Source organism: Podospora bellae-mahoneyi, chromosome 7 (genome assembly GCF_035222275.1).
Source record: "Podospora bellae-mahoneyi strain CBS 112042 chromosome 7, whole genome shotgun sequence".
NCBI classification, from domain to species: domain Eukaryota; kingdom Fungi; phylum Ascomycota; class Sordariomycetes; order Sordariales; family Podosporaceae; genus Podospora; species Podospora bellae-mahoneyi.
Window position 1 is genome coordinate 1,776,195 of NC_085886.1, and position 25,710 is coordinate 1,801,904.

Below are 25,710 nucleotides of genomic sequence, written 5' to 3' on the forward strand. Positions count from 1 at the left end.
CCTTTTCCAGCAGATTTTGCCTTTTTTTAAGTTGGTGTGAAGTTGCAACTCTGAGCATCCATCCATGACCGACATTACGGCCCACTCGGGGTCGGCCAGTGCCGGTATCTGCCCCTCCCCGAAAACAAAACCCCGGACTCCGGGCCGGCCATCTGCCAAGCATCGGGCGGGGTACAGGAGCCAGAGCTCCGGCCCGAGTCAAGGGCCCCGTCTTCCGGACCCGCCATTCCGTCTTGATCAGCATTGAACTTGCATACTGACAAAGTTCTCAGCTCTCTTGACTGCAGCTGCTTCTTGCGGGGAACTCTGCGTTGCCTCATGCAGACAGAGTGTTGAGAGCTTTGATCGACAGCGGGTACGCACAGTTTCGAGGCAATCTTCAGCATGCCCTATAGCTATCTTGCCGAAGGTAGTCACATGTGTATGTCAGTGGCGTAGTACCTTGCCCTAGCGAGATGGAGAGAAGCATCTTGCTGTAAGATTGAACATACTGGCTAATCTTTAGCAAAGAGCTACCTGGTAATAGGTAGTCAAACTCTCATCACTGTTCTTCTCAAGCAGAGCTTCCCTTCCGAGCTCAAATCAGATCAGATGATGCTGCAGAATCCTCTATAGATAGCTCAGATCTCAATATCACCAGTACTGAGGACAGAAACTAAAAACACAATTGGTGGCGAGTTGGCTACCGATCGCTGAAGTTTATTATGGAAGTGTGGTGGTGAAGCAACCTGAAAGGCAAGTTCCGCGGCCACACAGTGTGGGGGCAGGCGGCCCGACCTTACGCAAATCAATTTTCTGCGTGTGTTCAAGAATCCATCGACCTGATTCCCAAAGTTTCGCGACTGCCGCAGCCGCTCTCAACAACACCAGGTCACCCTTTCCACTCTGGAGAAGCTCCACCTCGAGAATTCAAACCATCTTCCACTAAATCATCGACCATCCCGTCGACTCTAGCCATCGACCCAATCCGTCTTTGCCATCTCCCCGTCCATCTCTGCGAGCTTCTTCTCTTCTTTCTCTACAAGCCCTTCCCCCTCTCCGATCCCGATCCCGCGCCCTGGTGCACTTTCTGCAAACGCAGCCGAAGCGTTGCCAAACCAGCTCTGTTCTCGGAGCCGGCTTCAAAAAAAGAGTGCGTGTGCTCCATCCTCCGATCTTGCTCTCTTCCATCCAAGATGCCCCTCTCTGCCCCTCGATGCGTCTTTTTTTTCTCCACTTTCCGCTGACCTCACCATTTCCAGAGATATCCTCACTTCTCTCCGGCGCCACACAAAGCCTAGTCTCGTCCGACTCTACCCCACGCCCGCGCCGTGATTTTCCATCTCCCTCGTCGTCATCACTTCTATTTTCTTTAATCATCACACAAAAAAACAACAGCAATCATGTCGACAAACGGTAATGCTAATCACCACGAGCAATACGCTGCTACCGGCCCAACCACCACAGAGTCGACTCCCCAGATCGAGAACTCGCAGAGCGACCTCCCCAAGGATGAGATCGGCTGGTACTTTGTTGAGCAATACTACACAACCCTGAGCAAGAACCCCAACAAGCTTCACGTGAGTCTGCGGATATTTCTGGCGGTGCAGTGGCTTGGTGGGCTGACGGTCAATTGTAGCTTTTCTACGGCAAAAAGTCTCAGTTCGTCGCCGGTGCCGAGGCTGAGGTCACCACTGTCTGCGTCAACAGACCTGTAAGACTTTCCAATTGGGTTTGTGTTTAGGTGTTGAGCCTCTCGAAGCTAACTGTCTGCTAAGAACATCCAAGAGCGCATCAAGCAGTTGGACTTTGAGGATTCCAAGGTCCGCATCTCCAACGTCGACTCCCAAGGGTCTGCCGAGAACATCCTCATCCAGGTCATTGGTGAGATCTCCAGCAAGGGTGCCGAGCCCCGCAAGTTCGTCCAGTCCTTCGTCCTTGCCAAGCAGCCCTCGGGTTACTTTGTCCTCAATGACATCCTGAGATATATCGTCGATGAGCCCGTTGAGGAGACTGAGGCCGCCGCTGAGGCTCCAGTAGAGGCCGCTGCTGCCACCGAGGCTGCCCCAGCCGTCGAGGCCGAGGCCGAGCCCGCCGCCGAGCCTGAGGTTCCTGTCGAGGAGCCTGTCGCTGGGGAGAAGGAGCCAGCTGAGTTGGACACCGCCGCTATCTCTCAGAAGCTTGAGGAGGCTGCTGAGGAAGCCCCCGCTCCCGCTGCCGCCGAGGCTCCTGCTCCCGAGCCTGTTGTCGAGACCCAAGAACCAGTTGTTGAGGAGAAGACTGAGACCCAGCCCACCCCCCAGAAGGTCGTCGAGGAAGTTGCCGAGGAGGCGGCTGCGAAGCCCGAGGAGCCCAAGGATCCCGCGCCGACCCCCGCGGCTCCTGCCACTGCTGCTCCTGTTGCCGCTTCCGCGCCTGCGGAGCCCCCCAAGCCCCAGCAACCCCCCAAGCCCATGACCTGGGCTAGTCGCCTGGCTGCTTCTGCTGCTGCCGCGGCTCCCAAGCCTGTCATTCCCAAGGTTGCGACTCCTCCTGCTGCTGCTCAGGCGCGTGCTCCTGTTCCTGCTCAGGCCCCTACTACCGCTCCTCAGTCCACAGAGGCCGCCCCTGCCGCCCCCAAGGATCAGGGTAGCGAGTGGCAGACCGCTGAGACCAAGCGTCAGAGCCGCGCTCAGCCTGCCGCTACCGCTACTCAGACCGAGAAGGAGGGAACCCTTGCCTATATCAAATTTGTTACTGATAAGGTGAAGGAGGCCGATCTCAAGGCCACCTTGGAGGCTTTCGGTGAGGTCGTGTACTTCGACATCAACCGTACCAAGGTAAGCGATATCTTTTTAGATGAACGTCAATGAACCAGACTAACCCAGCTGTACAGAACTGCGCCTTCGTCGAGTTCAAGACCCCGGCCGGTTACAATGCTGCTGCCGCTGCCAACCCCCACACCGTGAACGGTGAGAACATCGTCGTTGAGCCCCGTCGTCCCAAGTCGAACGCTTATGGCGGAGCCGGCTACCCCGCTCGTGGTGGTGCCACCGGTGGCCGTGGTAGCCGCGGCGGGTACGAGTCTCAGCGCAGCGGCAGCCAAGGCGGCGGCCGTGGTGGCTTCACTGGACAGGGCCGTGGTGGTCGCGGCGGTGCCCCTCGCGGACGCGGCGCTTCCCAGGCCAACGCCTAGACGGCGATTGCTGCTTAGCGCGAGTTCACAAGCTGATCAAAGACACGTTTATTGTCCATGATCTTGAAAAGGTTCCAAGGTGAGCTGCTAGTGTCAACAAGCCTAGCATCCATCTTCACACGCCATACGACGGAGTTGAGGGGAGGGCGGGCATTCTTCTTGGTGCGTCATGGAGTCACGGGGTTTGATTAGTTAGGAAAGGGCAAAATGGTCAAGATTCATGGTTTTTTTTTTCTTGATGGCAATCTGGCGGTGTAGTGTTGTGGAGTTGTGTGTGTTTTTCTGCTGCTGTTATTCTTGTTCTCGTTGCTAGTTGGGCCGTGCATTTGACTTGCACAGGTCACTCTTTTCCCCAAACACGCCCCTTGCACACACATCACACACATATCAAAAGGTTGTCATGGTTTTGCGGCGTCGTTACAGCGTTGGGGGAAACGGAAAACGGTAGCATTGTATACCTCACTGGCGGGGCGGACTGGCTGGATGAATGCGGGTGGGAAAGGTTGGTGTGGAAAAAGGAAAAAGACACGGCATGAAATGTTGACCTGGTGTACGGTATGGTACGACATAGTACGGAAAATGAAGGCAATGGGGCCCAGAAGGAGTATGCCTGAAAAGGGGATGGAGATAACCTCTACACATCACCATTACAACATTCTTCCCAATCGAGGGCGGGGTGGGCCTTGTACGAGTAATTACGTTTGGGGGGGAGAAAGGCAAAAGGAGAGCAAGGGGGGCGAAGCGTGTTGAGACAGTATCGTTTTAGCTTGCTTGTGGATTGAAGGGGCCCGTACGGTATGGGATAGGGAATAGTTAGTACCTTAGATTAGGGAGGTTTAAAAAGATGTGTATTGTTAAAAGCGAGATATTATTTGCAAAGATTCTGTCAACTTGATATGGCTGTCTTGTGATCTGTCTGGGGAAGGAGAGATATGGTGTTGGGCAAGATGTTGGATGTAAGGAAGCTTTATTTGAGTGGGCATGAAGAGAGGTGAGGCACCACCACTACAAGAGCCAAGGACTTGTATCTTGGATTCTGCTTTTGGTGATTTAAAGTCGGGGTACTTTAGTTGGTGTTTAGGTTGTAATATAACCCCTGCCTCAAAAGCAAATCAATACCCCTTTTAAGTATCTTTAATAAGATAGCTTAGTGATTATCCTTCGAGGCATGGTTCACAATATGATATTGGTTAACTTATTTTTGCTCTTCTGTAGGGAGGGCGTGAATAGCAGATGGCTAGATAAATGGATATAGAGATATAGGCTGTGTCATCTTGACTATCTAGACATCTAATAGAGCTAACCACTCGTCTGGCTCTTCGATCTCGTTTTTCAGATCTGTTGATTGTTATGTTGAGCTTTCTCAGCCGGTGCAACTACGGTAAAACAGCTCATCATGAATTCTTCAACTGCTTCTTTTTATTTTTTTATTTTTTTTTTGTATTTTTTTTTTGTTTTCGAGAACATCCAGGCAGGTAGGCAGGTGGGAGTTGTCAAGGAATGTTGTCAAAACACTGAGATGGCCGTTCCCTGGTGTTGGGATTTAGCGTGTGTTGTATTCGTCGTCTTTTTGCGAAGTTTACTGTTGAAGCCTATATATTCCGTTGGGTCTTCTTGTCTTGGATGTATTCTGCTTCACGATAGAGGAGGAGGCAATCAATGCTGTTGGGGACCTAGACTGGTGATGATGATGATAATGTTGGGGCAAAAAAAAGAAAAAAAGCAAACGCTGGAAAGTAACAAACGCTGTTTGTGGCGGGCCAGGAGTCGAAGCTGGGCCTTCGCTCAAACTCGGAAATGCACTAACCGCTGTACTATCGGCCCACGGAATGCTAAACTTAGGACTCGGGATTGTATACTGGGCTGGGGTTGGGTTGGAGCTGAAGGCTTTGGATTGTGGATGTGGCTTTGTTTGACAGCTGGTGGACGTCGAACTAGTGTGGAAAAAGGGGGTGTTCGGAAAGGTTAAAACGCCTTCCTGTTTGGGTGATGAGAGGACGGTGTTTTGGGCGGATGGTGAGGGTTGATAAGTGCTTTGAATCAGAAGAGGGCGTTTGATATTGAGGAGGATGTATGAAATGGATTTTATGGGCGAGCGCGTGGCGAGATGGCTAAGCGTGGTGAAAGAGCATTTTTCGAGGGTTCCGGCGTGATAAGCGAAGTAGAAATAGGGGCTTCCGAAATGTGTTGCTCGGCAAACTTCATCGGTTTTCTGTTGGGGTGATAAAGAGACATGATCAATTCCCAGCTGACTGGAGGCTGATGATCATTGGAGCATCGTTCTCATTCAGAAAACGGCCACGAGGGCACGACATGTCAAAGTTCCAAGAGTTAATAGCGATGTGAAGCACGCCAGATCCTAAAGAGGCATGTATGACACTGATAACCAGCTGTGTCATGTATCAGAACCATATCTCTGCTGTGTTTGGTTGAGAGATATGTGCTAGGTACTTTCTGTTCACAGACTCAGGCCTGGTACAGTTCATGTAGGAAGGCTTGTTTGAGTAGTCTAGGTCTTGATATGCTAATGATTATATTTCCACAAAAGATTATGCGGGTATGGCTGATAGCTTCTCATATGACAGCTGCCATGTCGGTCTGTGTGTCTCTGTATTTCGAATCGGTGTAGCTGGTCACTTCACGTCGATAAACCTCTCACCTTTCCTACGGCTACCTCGGCAGAGGCTCAGGGAGAGTACATCTGCCAGAGAAAGCAAGCCACTGATGCCCTGCTTGAACCCCAATAGTCCTATATCCCGCAGCACATGACGGTGATAGGGTGGTCGTGGTGGGTCAGGATCCGATAACGCCCCCGGAAACAAGCCAAACCCATACCAGGTAGTTACCCATCCCACATGGAAGACCGGCACTTTGGAGAGCAAACCGACGATGGCGTAAGTAGCACTGACCAGTTGCTAGTCTCGCCCGTGATGTTTCCGAGGCTGTGGGGTAGGGGCTGGTTGGGCTAGTTCCTGCGAGAGGGCGGGATGTAGGCGTGCGGCCAAAACGTTTGGGCACAGATGGTCGGGCCTGTTGTCGGAAGAGCTTGTCGGGAAAGGCTTAGTTTGTCGAGACTTGGATGGGAGAGGGAGGTGTAAGATATCTGGGTGCGCGGTGTTATCTTTGCTCCGTCTTGTTGTTTGTCTGTTGGACATACATAGATAGGTCAACCTCGTGGTTCTAGATGTCTGGAGCTTAGATGAACCTTGATGGACAACCTTGAAGGACTCTCCTGATCTGGTGCTGATCGCCTCGACATGCTGGTATCTCGGCCTGTGACATTCAGTCCAGACAGCCGCGCGGCCAAACCATGGTTCGTACAACTCGACGCAAAACTACAGTCTGTATCCGGTAGGTGAGTGCCCATCAAGGTGTGACTCGAAACAGAATAAGGGATGTGTGTTTTTCCTGTCGAGGCTCGAAACAGCAAGCATCTCCGCTGACTAACTACGTGTCACTGCTATGTAACCCCTGACCTGACACTGAGCCGGAGTGTTACACCACGCGGTGAGAGTTGGTGCTATTTTATACAAGCATGTTTTATGCCGTACTCTCTGCTCCGTTGTCGTTTGTAACCTAACGGATAGGGTCAACAAACATACGTAATACAATCCACAAGAGGAGCCTTCTCCAGCCTCGTATATGGAAGTAAGCCGTCAATATCCTTCTGAACAAAATGAGGATTGAGAGTCCAGATTGCAAATCATGCGAAAGTGAGATCCGCCTTCCTGTCTGGTGCAAAGGTCTCCAGGCTGGATCCAGACTGGCGGAGCGATACTATCGCCAATGCTTCGGGAATTGCAAGCAGCTAATGAATTCCCAAAAAAATGAAAAAGAAACGAGGGAGCCAGCAGGGAGCGAGGCACCGAGGGAGAGAGAAAGAAAGAAAGAGGAGTCTCAAGGACCGGTCCAATCCCCCGACGAGCCGAATCATGGTTGTGTTTTTCTACTCCCACCTTCCCAAAAGGAACACCGCACACACTTGGATGAAGAAAATCAATGAATGGGGCCCAGAGAAGGCCCACTCGGGCGGGCCCCCGCAACTGCTTGACTGCTTGACTGCTTGACTGCTTGACTGCTTGACTGCTTGTCATTCTCTTTTAAAAACAACTGCAGACTGCCGGTGCCGAGAGGGGAGTCGGTATCGCACACACACGGAAGGCCAGCCCCGGAGTGCTCTATCGAGATGGTGATAGATTGATCGGCAGAGGGTGATGAGATGGCTTAGAGGGCCTGTCGGTGCCGGAAGTTGCCTTCAGCTTGCGACCTGCCAAGTTCAGCTCGCTCACTCATCAAGGCCATTTCGTCCCGCACCCTGTCGATTGACCTGCCTTCTAGAAGGCAAAACTCTAGCTGGGAGAGCATGAGTGCGGCACGGGGGTGTTGTGTGCTTGGTTTGGGTCGGGGAGAGCGATGGGCAAAAAGGACGTATTGGGCGATTGGGTATCATGAAGCGTGCGGCGTAGTTTATGTAGTTATTATGTTATTATTCCACGACTGTACTCCGTACTCAAGCCAATTCTCGACGATCCCCGGCATCTGGCGCCCCCGGGTGGCATGGCGTTTCCCCTCAACCACCTACCCGGAACAGCCTAGCCTAGCTGCGCGGAATGGCTGCGAACATCCCTGTCTCGCGTGGGGATTGGCAACGAAACCCCCGGTGCGCCCATCGGTCGACAGGGCATCCTCAGAAGAAGAAGGCACCTTGCGGTAGGTTGGGGGTGGGGTAATAATCGGACCATGCTCAACGGGAAAGATCCAAATGAAGTCCAGAGACAACTTGCAGCCATCGCCATCTCAGCGACCCAGTCGGGTAAAAAAGAGACGGGCTCGGCGCTGCATCTCCCATCTGTTAAAAAACTGCCATCAGCAAAAGAGAGAGAGACCCAGCATCTGGTTCGTGGTGGGGAGGGAGGGAGGTTCCATCGATATTGTGGATGGAGGATGCCCAAGCGAGCGAGCCGGGTGGGTTTTTTCAGCCCCTCCAGCGGTTGTGCCAAGGAGTCATATTGGGCACATCTTCCGCTTCCCGTCATCATTTGCCCGTTGCCCTTTACTTCTTTTGCCCTCCTGCCTGCCAGTACCTTGCATTCCCTATTGCCTATTGCCTATTCATAGCGCCGCCTGTCTTTTTTTACCATTCTTTCGCTCACTCTTTCTACTCTACTACATACATTCGAATACTCACTCAAGCATCGTCATCACTCATGTACAGTGTCCGATCTTCTGCAGCAGACTAACACTACGCCCACCCATTATATCATCACAAACGGAACAGGTTCCCTTGCACCTCGGCTTGGGTACTTCCCATATGCTAAGCTTTCCTGCCTTGGCGGTCTCTCCACCAATCCGATCCCTCTCAAAGTCAGACTCGGTGCATGGTAAACCCGCCAGCAAGTGTGCGTCGTTGGATTTCAAGTTCATCACCGGCCTCAAACTCTCGCCCGGGGGCTCAGCGTAGCAACCGGGCGCGCCGACTCAAGCAGCCCGACTCGTAGCAGGGAGACCGCGCAAACATCGCCATCGTGCTGGGCCGCTTTTAAGGGAGTTTTACTCACCTCAGGGGAGGTGTACGGGGGTTCGGGGTGCACACGATGCCAGTGGGGGACGACTCGAGCTATCTCACAAAAAGGAGGGCGTCACCACTTGCGTGATCAGTATCACAGAAAGTGTCACGTGTCCCATGGAGCAAAGGCCTGGCGATGCCTTCTCCCAGCACAGCGGCGACGCGAGCGACGCGCCCCCATCAGGGGGGATGGGGCGCCCGCGCCGCATGTCCATGGAGGAGGATATGTTCTACCGGGAAGTCATGACGTCGCGGCCAAAGAACCCGCCGAGCTATGAGACGGCCATGCAGGCTGCTGTGGCGGCCGAGAGGAGGGCGATGGCGATGGCTGCTGTCGAGGACCAGGAAGATAGGCTGCCCCAGTACTCATCCGAGTTGGATATTGAGGGCGTGTTTATGCGCAAGATGGAGATGGAGGACACGATCAAACGGGCCGAGTATAGAGACTGGAGGATGGTTTATGTCGAGCTTCGGGGAACGGCACTCAACGTCTACTCGGTCAAGAAGGAGCGTGGATGGTGGTCGTCAAAGCCGGACGCACCTAACATTGCGCCTGATAATCCGCCATGGGTGAAGAAGCATGCGTTGGAGCGGAGCTACAGCTTGCTCTATGCGGATGCGGGGATCGCGGCGGATTACAAGAAGTGGGTTCAACCCTGTTGCTTCGCCATGAGATGGGATGACAGCTGACATGAGGAACAGGAAGCGCTACGTCATTCGGCTACGAGTGGAAACGGACCAGTTTTTATTGTCGTGTTTCGAGTTGAGCACATTTGTCACATGGCTCGACAGGCTTTATGCCGCCTTCAACGTGGCTGCACCCATCGATGATCGCGATTTCCCCAGGGACTACAGCATACCACGGATTCAGAGAATACGGTTCTTGCGGGGACAACGACCGCCACCCCAGGACCATCTTGGCAGGCAACCCGATCATAGAAGACTAGACGAGAGCGACGAAGACGACAGCGAAGGGGAGGGAGAGGGCGGTGAACCACCAGATCACAGAGGTGGCGGCGGACGTGGGCCACGGCCGGCTGAATACCCAATAATGGCGAGGTTATCAATATCATCATACGCGAACGAGAACGTCGACCCGGAAACCGGAAAATGGCTGCCAGAACACGGCTGGACCATCGCCCACGACCAGCTCTACGCCCGTCTGTGCTACGCGGTACTATTATTCAAGTCACCACGGAAGAGCAATTACATTGTCTCACGAGGCAAGCGGTGGTGGGTCGACTGGGACAGCGGCAAGATGGTTCGGGTGCTGCCCCCGGTCTACGGCGAAATCGACGTCATGGGCCCATGGCAGGTCATCATGGCCGAGAACAGGAGGATATAAGCCTGTTGTCACAACGCAACTTTTTCCTTTTATGTTTGTCTTGCATTATACTCACACTTGACTGTTATTTTCTTTTTATTATCTATATATATATCTGGGCGCGGAGTTGCGGGTTTCGAATTATCGGGAGCATACTTGGGACACAATCTTTGCGTTTGCAGCAAATGGGGCATTTGGAACGGGAAGGAGGGAGGGATGTGTCTCGAGTCGGGCGAGCATTATACCATGCGTGTGATTTTATTGTTGGGGGGAAGAGAGGACGAAAATGCGTTTTGCTTTTTTTGGTTGGATGTATATATACCCACGCGCAACAGATACCACATATTTAAGAGCATAATTGACCGGTTCCGGTAGCAAGACTTTTGTGTTGGCATGTGTTGTTTAATACCGCCTGGCCCAACCACATGAACTTTTACGGTGGCATGTTGCTCTGTTTTGGTTGTGCCCTCCACCATACTTTCAGTGTGCTTGATTTCATTGCTAGAGAAAACCGAACACAGCCCCTGTCTGACTAGTTCAATTACGCCCAAACGCCCCCTCTGTCGTTCTTGTCCTGTCATGGCAGCAGAGGTATACATATCCATAAATGGCAAACAAAGCCCCTTATTCCCAACCTATACATCATCATCCCCCTAATTTCAACCGCCCCCAACCCTTGCCAACTCCCCATCCACCCTCCTCGTCTCCTCCTCCAGCTCACCAGCCAGCACCCCCCCCAAAACCTCACTCGCCCCCCTCACATCCCCCACCATATTTTCCACCCCCTTGACCAACCGCTCCATCTCCCTCCTCTGAGCCAACACCTCCTCAAATAGTCTTCCATTCTCCCCCCTCACCTCCTGTAACCTCTCCCCCAACCTTGTTTCCTGCTCCCTAAGGTAACCCCTTAGGTGAGCCTTAAGCACAACCTCAGCACCAAGCGTATGAGGCGGCACCGGCCTTCCTCCCCCCCGACCATCCCGCCTCCTCCCCGCCTGAGCCTCAGCTATCAACCCCTCTAGCTCATTCAGTTTCTGAATCACCTGTCTCGACTCCAGGATCCGCTCAAACTCCCTGTTCCAGAGGGTGGACAGCCGATCGATCATCTGCCTGTGGACATTATCGAGCGTCCCTGGCGCTTTTTCTGCAATGGTTGGGAAACATTCCCGGAAATTGGACGGGGAGAGTTTGTCGAGGGTGTGAGTTGTTGTTTGTTGGAATAGTTGTTTTAACCGCTGCGCGCGGGGGCCGGGGATCACGGGCTCGGATGAGGGGGGTAGCTGGTCCGAGGGGATTGGGTCCGAGGTTGGGTCCGAGTGGGGGGGTTGTTGATCAGGTTGGGATTCGGGTTGTTCTGGTTGGGATTGGGAGGGTGGTTGTGGTTGTGCTTCTGGGGCGGGGAGCATCTCGATGTCTTCTTGTTGTTGGTCGGGTTGCTGGTTGGGTTGGGGTGGTGGCGGTTCAGACATTTTTTAGTGACTAGTATCTCAATGGGAAATAGTGCACGTGCTGATAAATGGAGTGGGAAATCGTGGTGGTGGTGGATGTTGATATCGTTAAAGAATTCAAGTGTAAGCCGAACAAGAAAATCGCGTCGCGTCGCGCAGTCGCAAACCACAAGACAAGCATTTACCTTGGCCCCGCCCAAAAACGCGGGGCACCCGCTAAAAAGCTTCCCCTGCGCAGCCGCGCTTGGCTTCAAGACCCTGCAGCACTTGGTCAAGCCCGCCCCTTTCTTAGCCCCTTTCTCCGTCCTTCGTCCAACATGACAACTCAAAGGTGACCAGTTCCAAGAGCAGCGACATTATATTCTACTAAACAGGTATCAACCCCTCTCTCAAATTCTCATTATAGACAAAAAAACCCAATCCCTCCCTAACATTCATCATATACTTTGACATAATAAACCCATCATCTCTACCAGTCCATCAAACCGAAATGTTATTTACAGTCCAAACCAAACATTTCTCTGACATGTCTCCCAAATCATCCCTCATATTCCCCTCCCAAAACACAAAAACACTTTCTCCCAAACCCAAACGCCATGCCCCCAAAATATCAATAATCATCCACCGACGTCCCCCCCCTCGTACTCGTATCCCCCTGCGCCCGCCTTTCCATCCTCCTCCTCCTCCTCCGGTCGATAGCGGCGATATCCCCACTAGTAAACGTCGCCTGACTACCCCCCGGACTAGCAAGGGAACTCATCGTCACAGTAGCTGTATTCGTCGGCGGCCCGCCCGACGGCCCAGGCTGTCCCTGAAGCGGTGCAACACCCGCCGGCGGAGGAGGTCCAGAATAATAAGCCGAATCCTTTCCTCCTGGAGGCCCTCCCAGTCTCCTTCCCGCACCATATGGCGTCGACAACGGTGGCACAGAGTCATCCCTCTCTCTGCTCTCTACCCTCTGCTCGGCCGCCGATTCAGCCCTTCTTGTGCTGCTGGGTTCACGTCGATACCGCCTGTTAGTCGGTGTCTCCGTCCCAGAAGAACTGCTGACCGAGTCCTGGCGCCGGCGTCGCTGCTGCTCCCGCCGAGCTTCTTCCTCGGTCAACATGCGGAGGGTGATGTTTCTGTCGGGGTCGTCGCGGACGCCTATCCTGACGCTGGCAACTGGGTCCCCCCGTCGTCGGCGATCCTCGTCCTCCTGCGCAGCCAAGGCACTAGCTGTGGCCGCGGCGGCAGCTGCTGCTGCTTGGGGGTCTCGGATTCGACTGCGGCGACGGCCACCTCTGTTGGGAGAGCTAAAAGCGTCGCTGTCTGATTCCTGGCGGAGGAATCCCTGAGGGTCAGAGGGCATCGGTGGCATAGCGATGGGGTCGCCGAGGTTGTTTCTCGAATTTGGATGGGAAGGCCCGGAAGAATCACTTGTTGGGAAAGGCGGACCAGGCGCTGGGGGTCCACCGGCCGTCGCTACCGGATAAGCAGGCGGCGGTCCTGGATACCCTTGAGGTGGTGGACCAGTTGCCACAGGGGGAGCTGGAGGCGGTGCGACACTCGTGCCAACACTAGACGGCGGCGGGAGTCGAGAGCCAGGTGGTGCTGGATCGTATGGTGTGGTGCCCCGAGGTTCAATCGAAGACTCATCGGAAAGCATCGAGGTGGCGGTCTCGGTATACGTGACAGCTGATGGGGGTGGGCGGTTTCTATGTAGACGTCTCCTCGACTGCTCCCTCCTTGGCGTAGCTGGACTAGAGTAGCCGTCACCCGTATACCTTGACCCTCGACGACCTGAGCGCCTATCATCTTCCTCTTCCCGGCGTCTTTCATCCTCGGCCCTTAACCGTTCCTTCTCTCTGTCATCTTGCTTGCTCTTGTTGCCGCTCATCCTATTCGCTAGCCATCCCAAACCAATGCCAGCCAAGAAACCTTTGCCTGCGCCGCCCCCGCCAGTGCTCGGTCGTCTTTCCGAAGCTCTTCTCGAGGGGCTGACATACGAAGAATAATCCGAAGTAACCACGGTGCTGTCCATTTTCGATGTGCCAGTGCGCGAGCGTCTCGGGGGCGTGATAGGGCCTCCTCGTCGTTCATCGGCAGCACTCAAGGCAGCCGCAGCCGAAACTGGGTTGGGAGCAGGAAGGATAGGCGATCGGCGTCCATCACGTTGGCTAGGTCTCCGTGGGGGCACAGTCGACTCGGTGTAACCGGTGTAGCCTGTATAATCAGTGTATTCGCTCTGGGTGAACTCACTCCGGGGAGGAGGTCTGCGGCCGCTTCGGGTCCGGCTTGGGGTTTCGGTGGACACAGCAGAATAGTCGTCGCGCCGATTGTCTTTGCCTTTACCAAACATCTTGGACATGAGCATACCAGCACCGACACCCGCGCCGGCGCCCAGAATCTTATTCATGAAGCCACCTCCACTTGCGCGACGTCGGTCAACCGGTTTCTCATCGTAATAGCTGTCGGATCGGCGAGAAGAGAGAACTGTGGTAGCAGGTCGTGTGGTTCCAGTCCGCGTGCTCGGGCTCGGGCTGCGACTCAAAGCTCTTTCCGCGTCCTGGTCCTTCTTGTCCTTGCGACCTCGCAAAAGTGCAATGGCACCAGCTCCAGCAGCCAACGGACCCAGCCAACCCATACCTCCGCTAGATTTACGATCCGAAGTCACCCTGCTGCTCGTCACCCCAGACACAGTGGTGCCACCACCGCCTCCACCCATGACCCATTCCCGTCTTCCATAGTCCTTAAAGTCCAAAAAGAAGAACAAGAACAGCAAGAATGCCATCCAGATAGCGAACAGAATAAAGGTGTACTTCGGGGAGCCGTAGAGCGTGAGACCGAGGGGCACCTGGACAATGCCGAGAAGAACGATAGACCGTCCGAACCAGCGATGGAGATGTACCCTGAACGACCTCCTCCCAGAGAGCTTCTTGATCAAGCGGCCACCGAGAGCCTGGACGAGAATGAGTACGTAAATGGCGACGCCAATGCCATGGTGAGGGTTCGTAAGGTTTCGTGGCGGTCCAACGGCGAAGAATCCTAGCGCAAACACAACGGTGCTCAAGGCGACAGCCAGTATCTGTAGGTAGGCATGGAAGCGGATAGCACTGCCTGGTCGTGCCGTGTAATATCTCGCCAGCAACACTGCGATAGGAATAATGAAGAGGAAGGTAATGGCGGCCAAGACGCCATGCCCCAGTATGAGACTGTGGTATTCGGTAATACTTGAGAAGCGGTTGCCCATGCCTAGACGTTATCAAACCGTCCGTTAGTATCCAGCACGGTGGGTTCCCAACTGTATGGTCACATACCATTGTACCGCATTGTCTCAAAGTTCAGCCCTTGGAGATTGGGCAACAGGAATGTATTCTTTGTAAAGTCCCATGTCCCATCGCCCACGCTCAGGGTGTCGGACGAGTAGGAACTCGACCCCGGCGGGGAGAGGGAGTCTGCCGGCGCCATGGCGGCGGTGCGCGGCGACCTTTTCGCTCAAGCAAACCACGAAGTGCCCGCTATGGGTAATTCAGAGGAATGAATGGAACAATCGAGATTTGAGATGGAAAAAATGCGCAAAAACACAAAAGAGAGTGGGTATGCCGCTGGAATGTGTCGCGGTAACTGGACCATGGACGTGGTGACGAGTTCCAGCTTCCGATACCCAAAATCTGGCGGTGGACTTGGAGGAGGCTGGGATGGCGGGGCAACTGGTTGGCTTCCGATTTGTATTTCCAAGCTGCCCTTGTGCCAGCTGTGCAACTTGGTTTCGGGCGTGGAGCTGCTCGTCGGCTCAGCTGGAAAACCGGGTGGCTGGACGTCAAAAGAGCGCAGGACGACAGGGAATAGCTTCAGTTTCCAAGGTGGACATCGTCATGGCCGGGAGGACTCCATCTCGAGGGAAACATTGAAGACCCTGATGCTGTCCAGCCTGCTTTGCCCACGCTCACAGAGCGTTGCTACGGAAGCGAGCTTGGACCACCTTCCCAGCCCCTTCGCGCCCCTTGTTTAGTGGGTCTGCCGTCGATTTTCTGGGGTTCTTGGCGCGTCTGTCAACTGACCTTGGTGGGGTGGCATGGTGGATGAGATAAGATAAGATGAACACCTGAATTCAGATGAATTGACTTCAGATGTTCATCTCTCACCATTCTCCTGTCCGAGTGGACATGGCACTGACCTGATGGTGGTTAACTCAGCAAAATCTTGGCACCAATTGATACGAAATACGATTCCGACATGCGTCTCCAAGTTGTGGCTGCCGACGGCCAATCTTTGGTCTGCCCGCCCCGTCAATAACAATAGCAGCCTTGCCGCAGAGCTGCCATGGAAAGGTCACCGAGGTGAGGAGGCTTTGCTTTTGATTTCCGAGGGACATCTTGTTGGCCGAGATATATGGACATCGTGGGCTCTTCGACGGGAGTTCTAGTCTTCACCTCTCCAAAGACCTGCTGGACACAACATCTCAAAAATGGCAGATAATACCCTTGAAAACAACATGCATGGCTCTTCCAAGTACGCCACCCTTTCTTTCCACAAAACGGACACCATCCGCTTGTTGGGTTTCCCAGCCAAGATCAAGTCAAATATGGAATCCGTGATTGCCTCGGTCTGGCAACCTGGCATTCAATCTAATGGGCCATGTGGTGAGGCATTCGAATTCAAGTTGAAAGGGAAGCCGTGGGGATACTTTGGTAGTCAAGATGCGGTTGGAGGGATACGGCTGCTTCGGGATCTTCTCGCCCTACTTTACAACCACTCCTGGGAACTTGTCACCTCGGCGATATGCAGCCGACGATATACCGCAAAGGACACTTTGATTTTCCGACGCACCTCACTTCCCTCAGCTGTTGTACCCGCACAGCCAGTTGAGTGGCTTGGATTGGCGACGGCTTTCTATGACAAGATTCGGATCGTATATGACGCAAAGAACGACGGATGTCCAGGGACCGGGGCTGATCATGATCACCTGGGTGTTGTCATCATGAATCTCAAGAAGATGCTGGAGAGCCTGGACTACTTTGAGAAGGGTGACTGGAGCCATGATTCGTTCGAGTTCAAGTTGAAAGGCCGGCCATGGCGGTCTAGAGGTGAAGCCTCTGTCAAGATGCGGCTAATGGTCTTGCGGCTGTTGGAGACGATGGAGTCGATGAGCTGGAGAGTGTATGCCACCATCTTGCAACGCACTGGGACTGACGAGGACCGGATGATGGATACCTGGTATTTTGTGAGAACAAGACCAAGCGGCGAAAATGTCACTTAATAATAAGTGAGTGTGACGAAATCAGACCAGAAAGTCCATCATTCCTTCCTCTCTTGAATTATAGACAGACATATCGGCCCACGCGGCTGCCCGTCCGAGCCGTACTTGCCTGCTCATTACACGCAAGCGGATAAGTCGGAAAGAGCGCTGTTCCAGTTGCACTTTCCTTTTTTATTCTCCGCTCCTTAGCCACGAGCTGGATCTTGACCTTCCAATTGCGCGTGGGGGTGAAAGATAATCACGTATTCGAATCATCAATCACTATATCCCATATCACTCGCCAAAGGCCTCACCACCGTCTGCTTTGATTGGACGCAGCACAGCAGCTTCACCATCGCCGAAGCCGGAAACCCAAAATCCCTCGTGTTTTTTATACCTCAATATGGCACCGGACTCGAGGTAACTGGCATATTGTAAAGAGAACAGTCATTAACGTATATATTTTCAGTTCAGCTTTCGCTATACAATCATTTTGAGGTCTTTTGCCTTGTTTTGTCGTCAAGGGGATCCGAATACCCAACCGACACCAAACGCCATAAGCTCAAATTCAATATGTTTCCAGATTTAATGGTCCCGGGAATACCTTGCAGGGTATGTCGCGGTCCTCTTCGCCAACCCGGGCCTCAGGCCCTCATATCGAAAACCACCTACATCTACCGCAGAGTCTCTCCTGTCATGTCTCTTGACAAAATCGCCCCGGTCTCCCTCGCGATCTCTCGCGTACACTGGATCATCCTCCCGTCTAGGGAGCCGGTCAGCTCCTAATCTCACCCGCACAGTCTCATATTGTCTATCTCTGCCATCGTGAACAGACGGACGTCTAAGCCTGTCCTCGGCCTTGGGAGCATAAGAGACCGGGGATGCACGGCGGTATACTCCGGAGCCACGCTGACGCTCCTCATAGATCTCCTCCTCGTCAAAGACGTCTGAATCATAGGCACCAGTGCCGTACTCGACGACATATTCAGTACCATCATCCCGGCGCCGGTCAGTGTCTCGATCGACGAAGCTGCTCCGTCTTCGGTCCGCTGTCCTGCCCGACTCATATCGGTCAAGAGGCGAGGTTGGAACAAAGCTTTCACGTCTTGCTTCCATTCCCTGGACCCGCCTTACTCCAGAATGGGGTGTTTGAAGGGGCAAGGTGATTCGGCGAACAGGCTGTGTTGGAGCCGGGGACTGATGTCGCAGAACTTGTGGCGGAGATTGAGGGCGACTCCTCTTTGGGAGGATGATTTGGGGCTTGGCTGCCGCAGTCAGACGCTCGGCTAGCTTGAATGCTTCTTCCTGAGCATCAGCTCTTCCTGCCTCATAGGCATTCTTCTCAATCTCTTGGACATCGACCCGCGGACGCTCTTTCATGGGAAAGAGCGGAGGCGGCATTGGGGCATACATGCGCTCTGTCACCATGTGGTTGCTGACCGAATGTCGTCGCCCTTTAACGACGTGACGTTGCTGTGGTTGTTGCTGTGGTTGCTTCTGATGCTGCTGTTGCTGCTGCATCATTGGCTGCACCGGCATTTGTCGCGGGAACTTGGGTGGCATACCATGCGCTACGTTCTCCGTGAAGCGGGGCTGGGGGGAAGGGTTGTTCACAACCACATTGTTCGGCTTTCTTGGTCCAGCGAACTGAAGGTTATCGGGAAAAGATTCCTCGGACACAGCAGTGTCTGAATCGTAATCTTCCTCGTCCTCGCTGAAGACTTCAGCTACCAGAGACTCATCTGTACTCGGACTGTCGGGAGGATATGCAAAATGGGGAGTTAAGGATGCACGGCGTTGTGGAAGGCCCTGTTCAGTGGGGTGTTGCTTCAGGATACCAGGCTTGTGGGGCGTGTGTGTTACAGTAACGATAGGGCCATCATTCCCTCGGTATACCGTCTGCCGCTGGCCCTGGGCCGTTTGAACTTGGGGGTGGCCTTGCTGTAAGGAGACAGGCCTTGTTTGGACTTGGCTTTGAACTGGAGGTCGGTAGTCGGCTTGCTGATCTCCTTGTGGCTTTCCTTGTTGATACCCTTGAGTATGTCCATGAGGATGCCCCTGAGGGTGGCCTTGCGGAAGGCCTTGCGGATACCCCTGCGGTGGCATTGGTGGTCGGCCTTGAACACCCGGGCTCTCGCCTCGATTTATGATGTTTGCTCCCGCCTGGTGTGGCGCATTCCGTGGAGCTTGAAGCGGAGGCTGGGGTGTTTGGCCGAACTGCCGGTCAACAGGCGGGACATGCTGATGTTGGTGCTGTGGTGGGCCGTGGTCCTGGCGATGCTGAGGGTGCGGAAGGGATGAAGAGTGTTGACCCTGTTGCGGTTGTTGCTGGTGATGCTGGGGGAGGCCTTGAACAGGCACCTGGAATCGTACATGACCCTCCTCTCGCACCTCATTCTGGTAGGCATATCTTGGCCTTGTCGAAGGCTCTTCAGCTCTGCCATACATGAGCATATGCAGATCCACCCCGGGTTTGGGTGCGGTCTTGTAATAGGCCGTGACGCTGGTCCGTTCCTCCTTCCTCTCTCTCGAGCGAGAGACGGGCGCTCCTCTTGACTTTGACCTCTTGTCCGAGTGTCGGCCACGGTGATGGTACTTTGAGCCCTTGGGATCTCGCTCATACCCCCTGCCGCGCTCTCTAGAGGTCTTCTCCTTCACCACAACCCAAACCCTATCTTCAATCTGGGCCACTTCGGTCTGGAAATAGTAACCGAATAACTGCTGAACCTCCTTTTGCACCGTGTTTATCTGGTCGAGGACATCCGCGTCCAGGTCGTTCAGCTTGTGAAGGACCGGAACGGTGGTTCTGTTGAGCTCCCGCACCTTCGAGACGACCTGATCACTGGATGTCTCAGGCACATCTATTCGCTTAACAATCTCCCATCCGAGTCTCTTGCCAACTGAAACCTTTTCAAAGCGAACAACATACCAACGAGTGAGTTCGTCATACATCTCCTCGGCGGTGAATGGTGTCTCTTCTCGAAGATCTGAGCTAACAGCTGCAGGGGTGATGGATGGCATAGTGTGTCTAGCGATGATTGGATTCCCAATCTGTTGGGTCAGGACCGGTCCATCGTGATACCGGGTGGTCCTCGTCTGTGGGTGGATGGCATCGGTATTCTGAACAGGACGCTGTGGGGGGAGAGGCCGTCCAACAGGAGGTATCCCCGCAGGCCTTCGAGGCTCTTCGTGGAGGGTAAAGAAGTCGCCCATATTGAAAGATCTTCAGGGTGTGAGGGGCTGGGAAGGGAAGCGAAGCTCTTGGCTTTTCAGGCTGTAGGTCTCGGACCAGCCAAGCACACCCAGGGGCAAACTCAAAAGGTTCAGAGGGAGAAGTAGTGTTTCAAAATTTTGAAAGGGCAAAGGGAATTCTGGTCTGCCTCTTTGGTTTGGGATGGGTGCTAGGAGCGGGCTGTGAGGACTTATACCCAGGTTTCTGGGATATGGCGATGGGGCTTGTAAGCTGACAAAAGATGCAGGGTAAATGCAATGCTAGGTGTGATTCTCTCCTAACGACACAAGTAAGGGGCGAAGTACTCAGAGTCTGGGGAAGTTGGCACATGAAGCGGCTCATCATCAAGAACAAGCTGGGCACAGTTGCCGTGTCTTATACCTTTGCCCGGCATCTATGTACTGCAATCCAGACACTACCACACCATTACGCAACAAAATATCCCAACACGGAAACAGGTGTCGGTCACCCAGGCTGTATACCGGGGACGATAATGTCGTCGATCACTCTCCTACACAGACACTCTATCAAGCACGGCAAACTGCAGCCGCAAGGCGACCGTTTTGGCGCATGTCGGATGATGAACATGTTAGTTACTTCAATCTCAGATTGGATGGCAAATGAACGAGAGAGCTACGGAGGAACACGACCGGCAGATCATCTTCGGTACATGAGAGCTTGGTGTAAGTGACAGCTTTACCAAAAGTACCTACCTAACTTCAACCGCATGTATGGCAAGGTCTCCAGCCCTCGAGCCGCAGACACCATACTAACAGAAGTGCCCAGGAGAGAGATAACAGAAGTGGCCAGGAGGAGATAAACGCTACGTCAATCCCTCGGCTCTACCTGCATCAAATCGACACATCACCTTCAGACAGCTTTTGCCGGGCGAACAATTGCGAACCACCCTACGACCGATTTATTGGAACGGATGCCTTATTCAGAGGCGCTGCAAATTCGGGCACGAAGCAGCAAGGCCTAGTCTTCTAGCCTGGCATGTTAAAAAAGTCGTAGCCACAATATCGACGCTGCAGCCTTCTCACCTTCTATTCGCTCTCTCTCGGGGAATAGGCTGGCCACGGGCACAGCGCCTCTTGCCTTCCCCGCATCTTTCAGATCTCTCTCTCTTCTTGCCCGAGCTTACGTCTTGCCGGTGTTGGATATGCCATCTCTGCTCTTTGAGAGGCCAGGATGAATACTTATATTGAGCTGACTTTCAAGAGATATTTGCAGGTGTATTTACGGCTCAATATTTCACTTGACAGAAGCACCATATCTTCACATACCTCATGAGCCCTGTGCGGGACCGAAAAAGACAGCATTCCGTACTCTATGCTACCCCTCACCTGCACACCTTTCCTAGCGTCAGGATCCTACACCGCGACCAACGCTACCACCAGGTTATAAACCACCAACTTCCCTGCATAACGCCTGCAGCCTCCCGATTGCAGCTGACTGATTATCGAGCGTCTGGGGCGCGCTTGAGCGTGCCTATCGGCAGATCACTCCGACGGCACGCATAACACGCCCTCATATCCTATTGCCCAGCTCTCGAGGGAGCTTTGATCTACGACGCCCGAGAAGCCTTGGGGATGGCACACATCATGCGGGCTTGCATTGAAATAGGTGGGGGTTTAGATGGCCCGCCCCCTCCTGGGTCGCCACCAGAAGGCGAGTAGCCCAACCTACGGTAGGTGGGGAAGGACAACGGCGGCACTGTCTCAAGTTGATAAGCATACTCGGAAGTAGGGGAATATCACTGGGTGGTGATCTGACTTGTTGGCCGTTGAGCAAGTATTGGACATGATACAGCATGAGTTGGGCAATATGGGGGGAATGCAGGCGACGACCAACAAATCTGGGCTGTATATCGACATCTTTCAACTGTACATGTCGGTAGGTGTGATCCCGGACTGCATACCTTGTTTGGGAATTCCCTTTTCTCGAACGATAAGCGAGGCTCGGCCAAAGTGCGAGTTCTTACGAGATTCGGGATGCGGCTCTCTTTTGAAACAGTTGTTGTAGCCTGGATTTCAGGATCATGTATGTCAGATTGGGCAGCAGTCTCAACACCATTTATACCATCGTTATCGTCATCATGACTATGAAAACCAACTATTGTCCTGATAGGTACCTCAGCACTTATCAACAAGCGGTCAAATATATGCCAGAATCTTGATTGATACACATTCGTGATAGCCTGAAAATAGATTGACTTAATTTACATAGGGACTCTTGTGCACCCTTTACCCCCTTTCCGTTCCCCCATGTTTTACGGATCAGATCGTTGCCTGACGTGACCTGTCTGTCTGTCGCTCTCGGAAAGAAAAAGTTAGACAAGGCTGGATGTACAAGACAATGGTTCTTTCCCTCCCTTCCTTCCTCTCTTCCGTCCGGGGGTTTACAAGGTCAAGGTTAGTAGTAGGTATCCGGGGGAAAGGGTCATTCGCGGCGGGGGGGAGGAGGATGATCCAGAGGTAAGCGAAAAGTGGCACTTTTGTCCGACGTTTAACAGAGACAACGATGCTGGCTAACATGGGGGGAGGTAATATAGAATTCTGGAGGGATTTCTGGTCCCAGTGGACACGACATATTTAGGGGAGGTGTTTGTAGTCCGCGCGGGTTTTGATCATCATGGTGAATATCTCCCCAGTATAGATGTCCTGTTCATTGTTCGGATACCTAGGTAATCACTTACCTATCAGACGTGGCTATCCCATTCCTCCTGTAATATACCTCCCCAACCACTGCCAACGTTGGATAATTATCTGGCACCTACCTACCTACCTAACTTGCTAACTACAGTAGTTGATCGTCAGTGAATCACACAATAACCACACCTCCACCTCAACTCCCTCTAAAGAACTTGAGAAACAGTTCCCCAAATAGCATTCTCCACCCCGCTTCTCACAACATATCATCTTCTCGTTGCTTTGAGCCAACTTTTGATCGTCTGCAAGTCTCAAAACATATTGATCAATATAGGAAAAAATCAATAGATCAACACAATAGCACGCAATCCTCCTCCTCCTCCAGCGCCATCCTTATCCCGCCCTCGTACAACAACACATCGAATTCTCGTTGACAGCATTGATCGCCTGCCAATCCCCAGCATATTTAACATCCGTACCTCTCTGTACCACAAGGTCAGCCCCAAACAGCAGATCACCTCCCCATCCTTGCCAAACCCAGCCTCGGCGAAAAAACCATAAACAAACCACCACATATCTCTGCATCAAACCTCTCTACATGATGTCGCGATCGCTTCTTGATTGTCAAAGGTCAAGAAGCGACGTCCAAATAAGAGCCTCTAGCGGCGTGGTACAACCCTGTCACAGCTCAGACTTACACAAGTCAACAAGGCACAGACACAGCGTTGATCTATCACAGCAGCAGACGTGAGACAAAGGGTAGTAGCATAGCTCCAAGACCTTTTCAGCAACAGCGGAACTTTGGAACCACAGTCTGCACAACTGATATGACAAACCTCAATGTTTACACAAGCCGGATCTGGGTTTGTCCTGGCACAACTCCGTGGCACAAGCACCGGGCCGGCCACCGTGAAGCCAGATGCCGGTATTCCCACGTGTTTGAGCACTCAAGCGCTTCGCACAACATTAGCACTGGTTCAGCTTCCCATAGTAACCCAACTTCAGTAAAGAAGCAAAACTAATGTAAACTCCTTTGATTTTCACGATGCTAACTCTCACAACCAATCCGCCACCAGTAAACATTATGATCTACATGTACATTTCCTGAATGCATGTTTTCCACAATCAACCACCATGATTCGTTGCTTACTGCTCGCCCTCATGTCCCTCCTCTGCATGCTCCACCTCAGCGTGTTCTTCCACTTGAGCCTCCTCTGATGGCTGCTCACCCTCCTGGGTCTGCTCACCCTGAGACGCTTCCTGAGACTGCTGCACCTGAGATTCACCAGTACCCTCTTGGACAGCTCCGTTGAAGCCATGCTCCTCACCAAAACTGTTGCTGGCACTCCCTTCGGCGCTAGCACCCAGAGTCTCCTCTGGGTTTGCCTGCTGACCCTCTTGATGACCCTCAGCAGAAGCATCCTCGTCCTCGGCATCATCATCTTCATCGTCATCAGCTTCATCGTCATCAGCCTCGTCGTCTTTTTCGTCCTGATCCTCTTCTGGGGCAACTGGAGACCACTCGTCAGGCAACTCGTCCCAGGGACTGGAGATGATCAAGGATGCTGGATCGACTCTGACAATGGAGACAGGCTCGCAGGTAGGGTTGCGTGGCTCGCCGCCAGAGACCCAACCGACGGAGTTGAAGTAGTAGGCGCTGTACAACACCCAGCAAGAATGCCAATTGCGGAGCTGTCGCATGATGCTGCCGTCTGTGGTCGTCGCGTTGGGATAGACATTGGGTCTGAACTTGGAATCGTCGTAGGGCGCCGCGATGAAAAGAGTGTTATTGTCCCATCCGACAGGCGTACCAGCTTGGCTAGGCTGTAGAATATGGTTAGCGAATGGCAGAATGACGACAACAAAGAAGTAGACCTACTGTAAACATGGGTACAGCCACATTACTTCCGGGCTCAAACATGAGGCTCATGGGCTCAGATAGGCTCAGGGGGCCCTCGGCGCCAGGAACAGGCAGCGACCATGTGAGGAAGCCGGTCTTAGATGGTTGGCCGTTGACAATGGTGTAGTTGTAGTAAAAGCTCAGGGTGAAGTTGCTGACGTCGTTGGAACCGATGCAAAGGCCCGTAATGGTAGCGCCGGCATGGCAGGTGGTGAGATATTTGCCCACAAGTGCGTCATCATCAGCCGTGACGACCTGAAGGAGAAAAGGGCCCGTCTGATTGTAGGTTGTGCCTTGGAACTGAGCGAGCACAGAGCTGGAGGAAGCGAGAAGCGCAAGGCTGTTGAAGGCGAGTTTGGAAACCATTGTGATGTAGATGTGAACAAACGAGAAAATTGATGATGCTGTGCTATCTCCTGAAACAAAGTCCAAAAATGGGGGAAGCTGGGCTGTAAAAGTTGACTGCGTTGGCGATGCTTGATGATGATTGAGAGAATAGAGGAAGAAGAGAAGAATACAAGACTGCAAACTCTGAGGAGACATTTTATAGACACTCCGTCGTTGCCGACCCAAACCGGGGTTGACGCAGTTTGGTGATGGCAGTGTCGTTGAGGGAAGGCGTGATGTTCATGTCGTGGAAACAATAACATGAGGGAGTGTTGACGAAGGAAGGAGGTCACGTTCGAATGCTCCGATGGCAAGACAAGTCCGAGATATTCAAGCAACATATGGAAGCAAGGCATCTACGCGCCTGCCCAGCAGCATCTGATATCGGCTGATCGCTCACAATTCTGTCCCGCCATTGCTTCGGCTCAAATCGAGTCATCCCAGCGGCTCTCTTGCCTTCCAAGCCACATCTGGAAGGCATGATGCGTTTCAGCTGTGGTCGGCTGCGTGTTGGGTCTCTACTTTTTGGAAGAAACGAGGGAGACATCGACTGAGAAACAACACAGCACCACAAACCCTGATGTTTCAAGCAGGAGTGTCAGAAACGCAATATGAAGCTATTCCGAGCATGTGGGTCAGGGGTAAATCAACAAATGCTGGCGGTAACCAGGCAACAACTGGCTGTTAGATCACACATTTGCTCTCAGCAACCTCAATTGTTGTCTTCCACCCGCAATCTAGAACGACTGGTAAGCTGGGTGAGCATGGCAGCACTTGCATCCAAAATGAGAAGGCCCCGCAGCTGCCGGCGCCGTTGTGGTGTTGCT

At 53.2% G+C, this 25,710-nt stretch overlaps 9 protein-coding genes across 9 annotated transcripts; 4 read left to right on the forward strand and 5 right to left on the reverse strand.

Moving 5' to 3' along the window:
* Positions 1-314: 314 nt before the first annotated feature.
* QC761_0106860 (uncharacterized protein) lies at positions 315-1,314 on the forward strand (the record flags this gene model as incomplete). The annotated part of the gene is made up of 3 exons (XM_062873175.1): positions 315-421; positions 757-1,132; positions 1,242-1,314. The coding sequence occupies exons 1-3, from the start codon at positions 385-387 to the stop codon at positions 1,312-1,314; spliced, it is 486 nt and encodes a 161-aa protein (XP_062728280.1). The 5' UTR covers positions 315-384.
* A 68-nt stretch (positions 1,315-1,382) lies between these two features.
* Positions 1,383-3,818, forward strand: QC761_707110 (uncharacterized protein; the record flags this gene model as incomplete). The annotated part of the gene is made up of 5 exons (XM_062882263.1): positions 1,383-1,559; positions 1,619-1,693; positions 1,758-2,105; positions 2,337-2,798; positions 2,855-3,818. The coding sequence occupies 5 exons, from the start codon at positions 1,383-1,385 to the stop codon at positions 3,152-3,154; spliced, it is 1,362 nt and encodes a 453-aa protein (XP_062728281.1). The 3' UTR covers positions 3,155-3,818.
* Positions 3,819-7,675: 3,857 nt separating this feature from the next.
* QC761_707120 (uncharacterized protein) lies at positions 7,676-10,511 on the forward strand. Its single transcript, XM_062882264.1, has 2 exons — positions 7,676-9,364; positions 9,423-10,511. Exons 1-2 carry the CDS (start codon positions 8,838-8,840, stop codon positions 10,063-10,065), a joined length of 1,170 nt encoding a protein of 389 aa, XP_062728282.1. The 5' UTR covers positions 7,676-8,837; the 3' UTR covers positions 10,066-10,511.
* Positions 10,512-10,703: 192 nt separating this feature from the next.
* QC761_707130 (uncharacterized protein) lies at positions 10,704-11,513 on the reverse strand (the record flags this gene model as incomplete). The annotated part of the gene is made up of 1 exon (XM_062882265.1): positions 10,704-11,513. The coding sequence occupies one exon, from the start codon at positions 11,511-11,513 to the stop codon at positions 10,704-10,706; it is 810 nt and encodes a 269-aa protein (XP_062728283.1).
* Positions 11,514-11,825: 312 nt separating this feature from the next.
* QC761_707140 (uncharacterized protein) lies at positions 11,826-14,942 on the reverse strand (the record flags this gene model as incomplete). The annotated part of the gene is made up of 2 exons (XM_062882266.1): positions 11,826-14,726; positions 14,792-14,942. The coding sequence occupies 2 exons, from the start codon at positions 14,940-14,942 to the stop codon at positions 12,103-12,105; spliced, it is 2,775 nt and encodes a 924-aa protein (XP_062728284.1). The 3' UTR covers positions 11,826-12,102.
* Positions 14,943-15,942: 1,000 nt separating this feature from the next.
* QC761_0106910 (uncharacterized protein) lies at positions 15,943-16,734 on the forward strand (the record flags this gene model as incomplete). The annotated part of the gene is made up of 1 exon (XM_062873176.1): positions 15,943-16,734. One exon carries the CDS (start codon positions 15,943-15,945, stop codon positions 16,732-16,734), a length of 792 nt encoding a protein of 263 aa, XP_062728285.1.
* On the reverse strand, positions 16,488-16,854 carry QC761_0106920 (uncharacterized protein; the record flags this gene model as incomplete). Its single annotated transcript, XM_062873177.1, has 2 exons — positions 16,762-16,854; positions 16,488-16,688 (listed from the first exon to the last, which is right to left on the reverse strand). The coding sequence occupies exons 1-2, from the start codon at positions 16,849-16,851 to the stop codon at positions 16,488-16,490; spliced, it is 291 nt and encodes a 96-aa protein (XP_062728286.1). The 5' UTR covers positions 16,852-16,854.
* Positions 16,855-17,298: 444 nt separating this feature from the next.
* QC761_707160 (uncharacterized protein) lies at positions 17,299-19,926 on the reverse strand (the record flags this gene model as incomplete). The annotated part of the gene is made up of 1 exon (XM_062882267.1): positions 17,299-19,926. The coding sequence occupies one exon, from the start codon at positions 19,924-19,926 to the stop codon at positions 17,299-17,301; it is 2,628 nt and encodes an 875-aa protein (XP_062728287.1).
* Positions 19,927-23,588: 3,662 nt separating this feature from the next.
* QC761_707170 (uncharacterized protein) lies at positions 23,589-25,582 on the reverse strand. Its single transcript, XM_062882268.1, has 2 exons — positions 24,476-25,582; positions 23,589-24,420 (listed from the first exon to the last, which is right to left on the reverse strand). The coding sequence occupies exons 1-2, from the start codon at positions 25,037-25,039 to the stop codon at positions 23,743-23,745; spliced, it is 1,242 nt and encodes a 413-aa protein (XP_062728288.1). The 5' UTR covers positions 25,040-25,582; the 3' UTR covers positions 23,589-23,742.
* Positions 25,583-25,710: the final 128 nt, after the last annotated feature.

Coding starts and splice junctions, on each gene's coding strand:
- QC761_707170 (XM_062882268.1), bottom strand. CDS start 25,039: ATGTCTCCTCAGAGTTTGCAGTCTTGTATTCTTCTCTTCTTCCTCTAT. Junction 24,421..24,475: donor TGGCTGTACCCATGTTTACA/GTAGGTCTACTT, acceptor CATATTCTACAG/CCTAGCCAAGCTGGTACGCC.
- QC761_707120 (XM_062882264.1), top strand. CDS start 8,838: ATGGAGCAAAGGCCTGGCGATGCCTTCTCCCAGCACAGCGGCGACGCG. Junction 9,365..9,422: donor ATCGCGGCGGATTACAAGAA/GTGGGTTCAACC, acceptor CATGAGGAACAG/GAAGCGCTACGTCATTCGGC.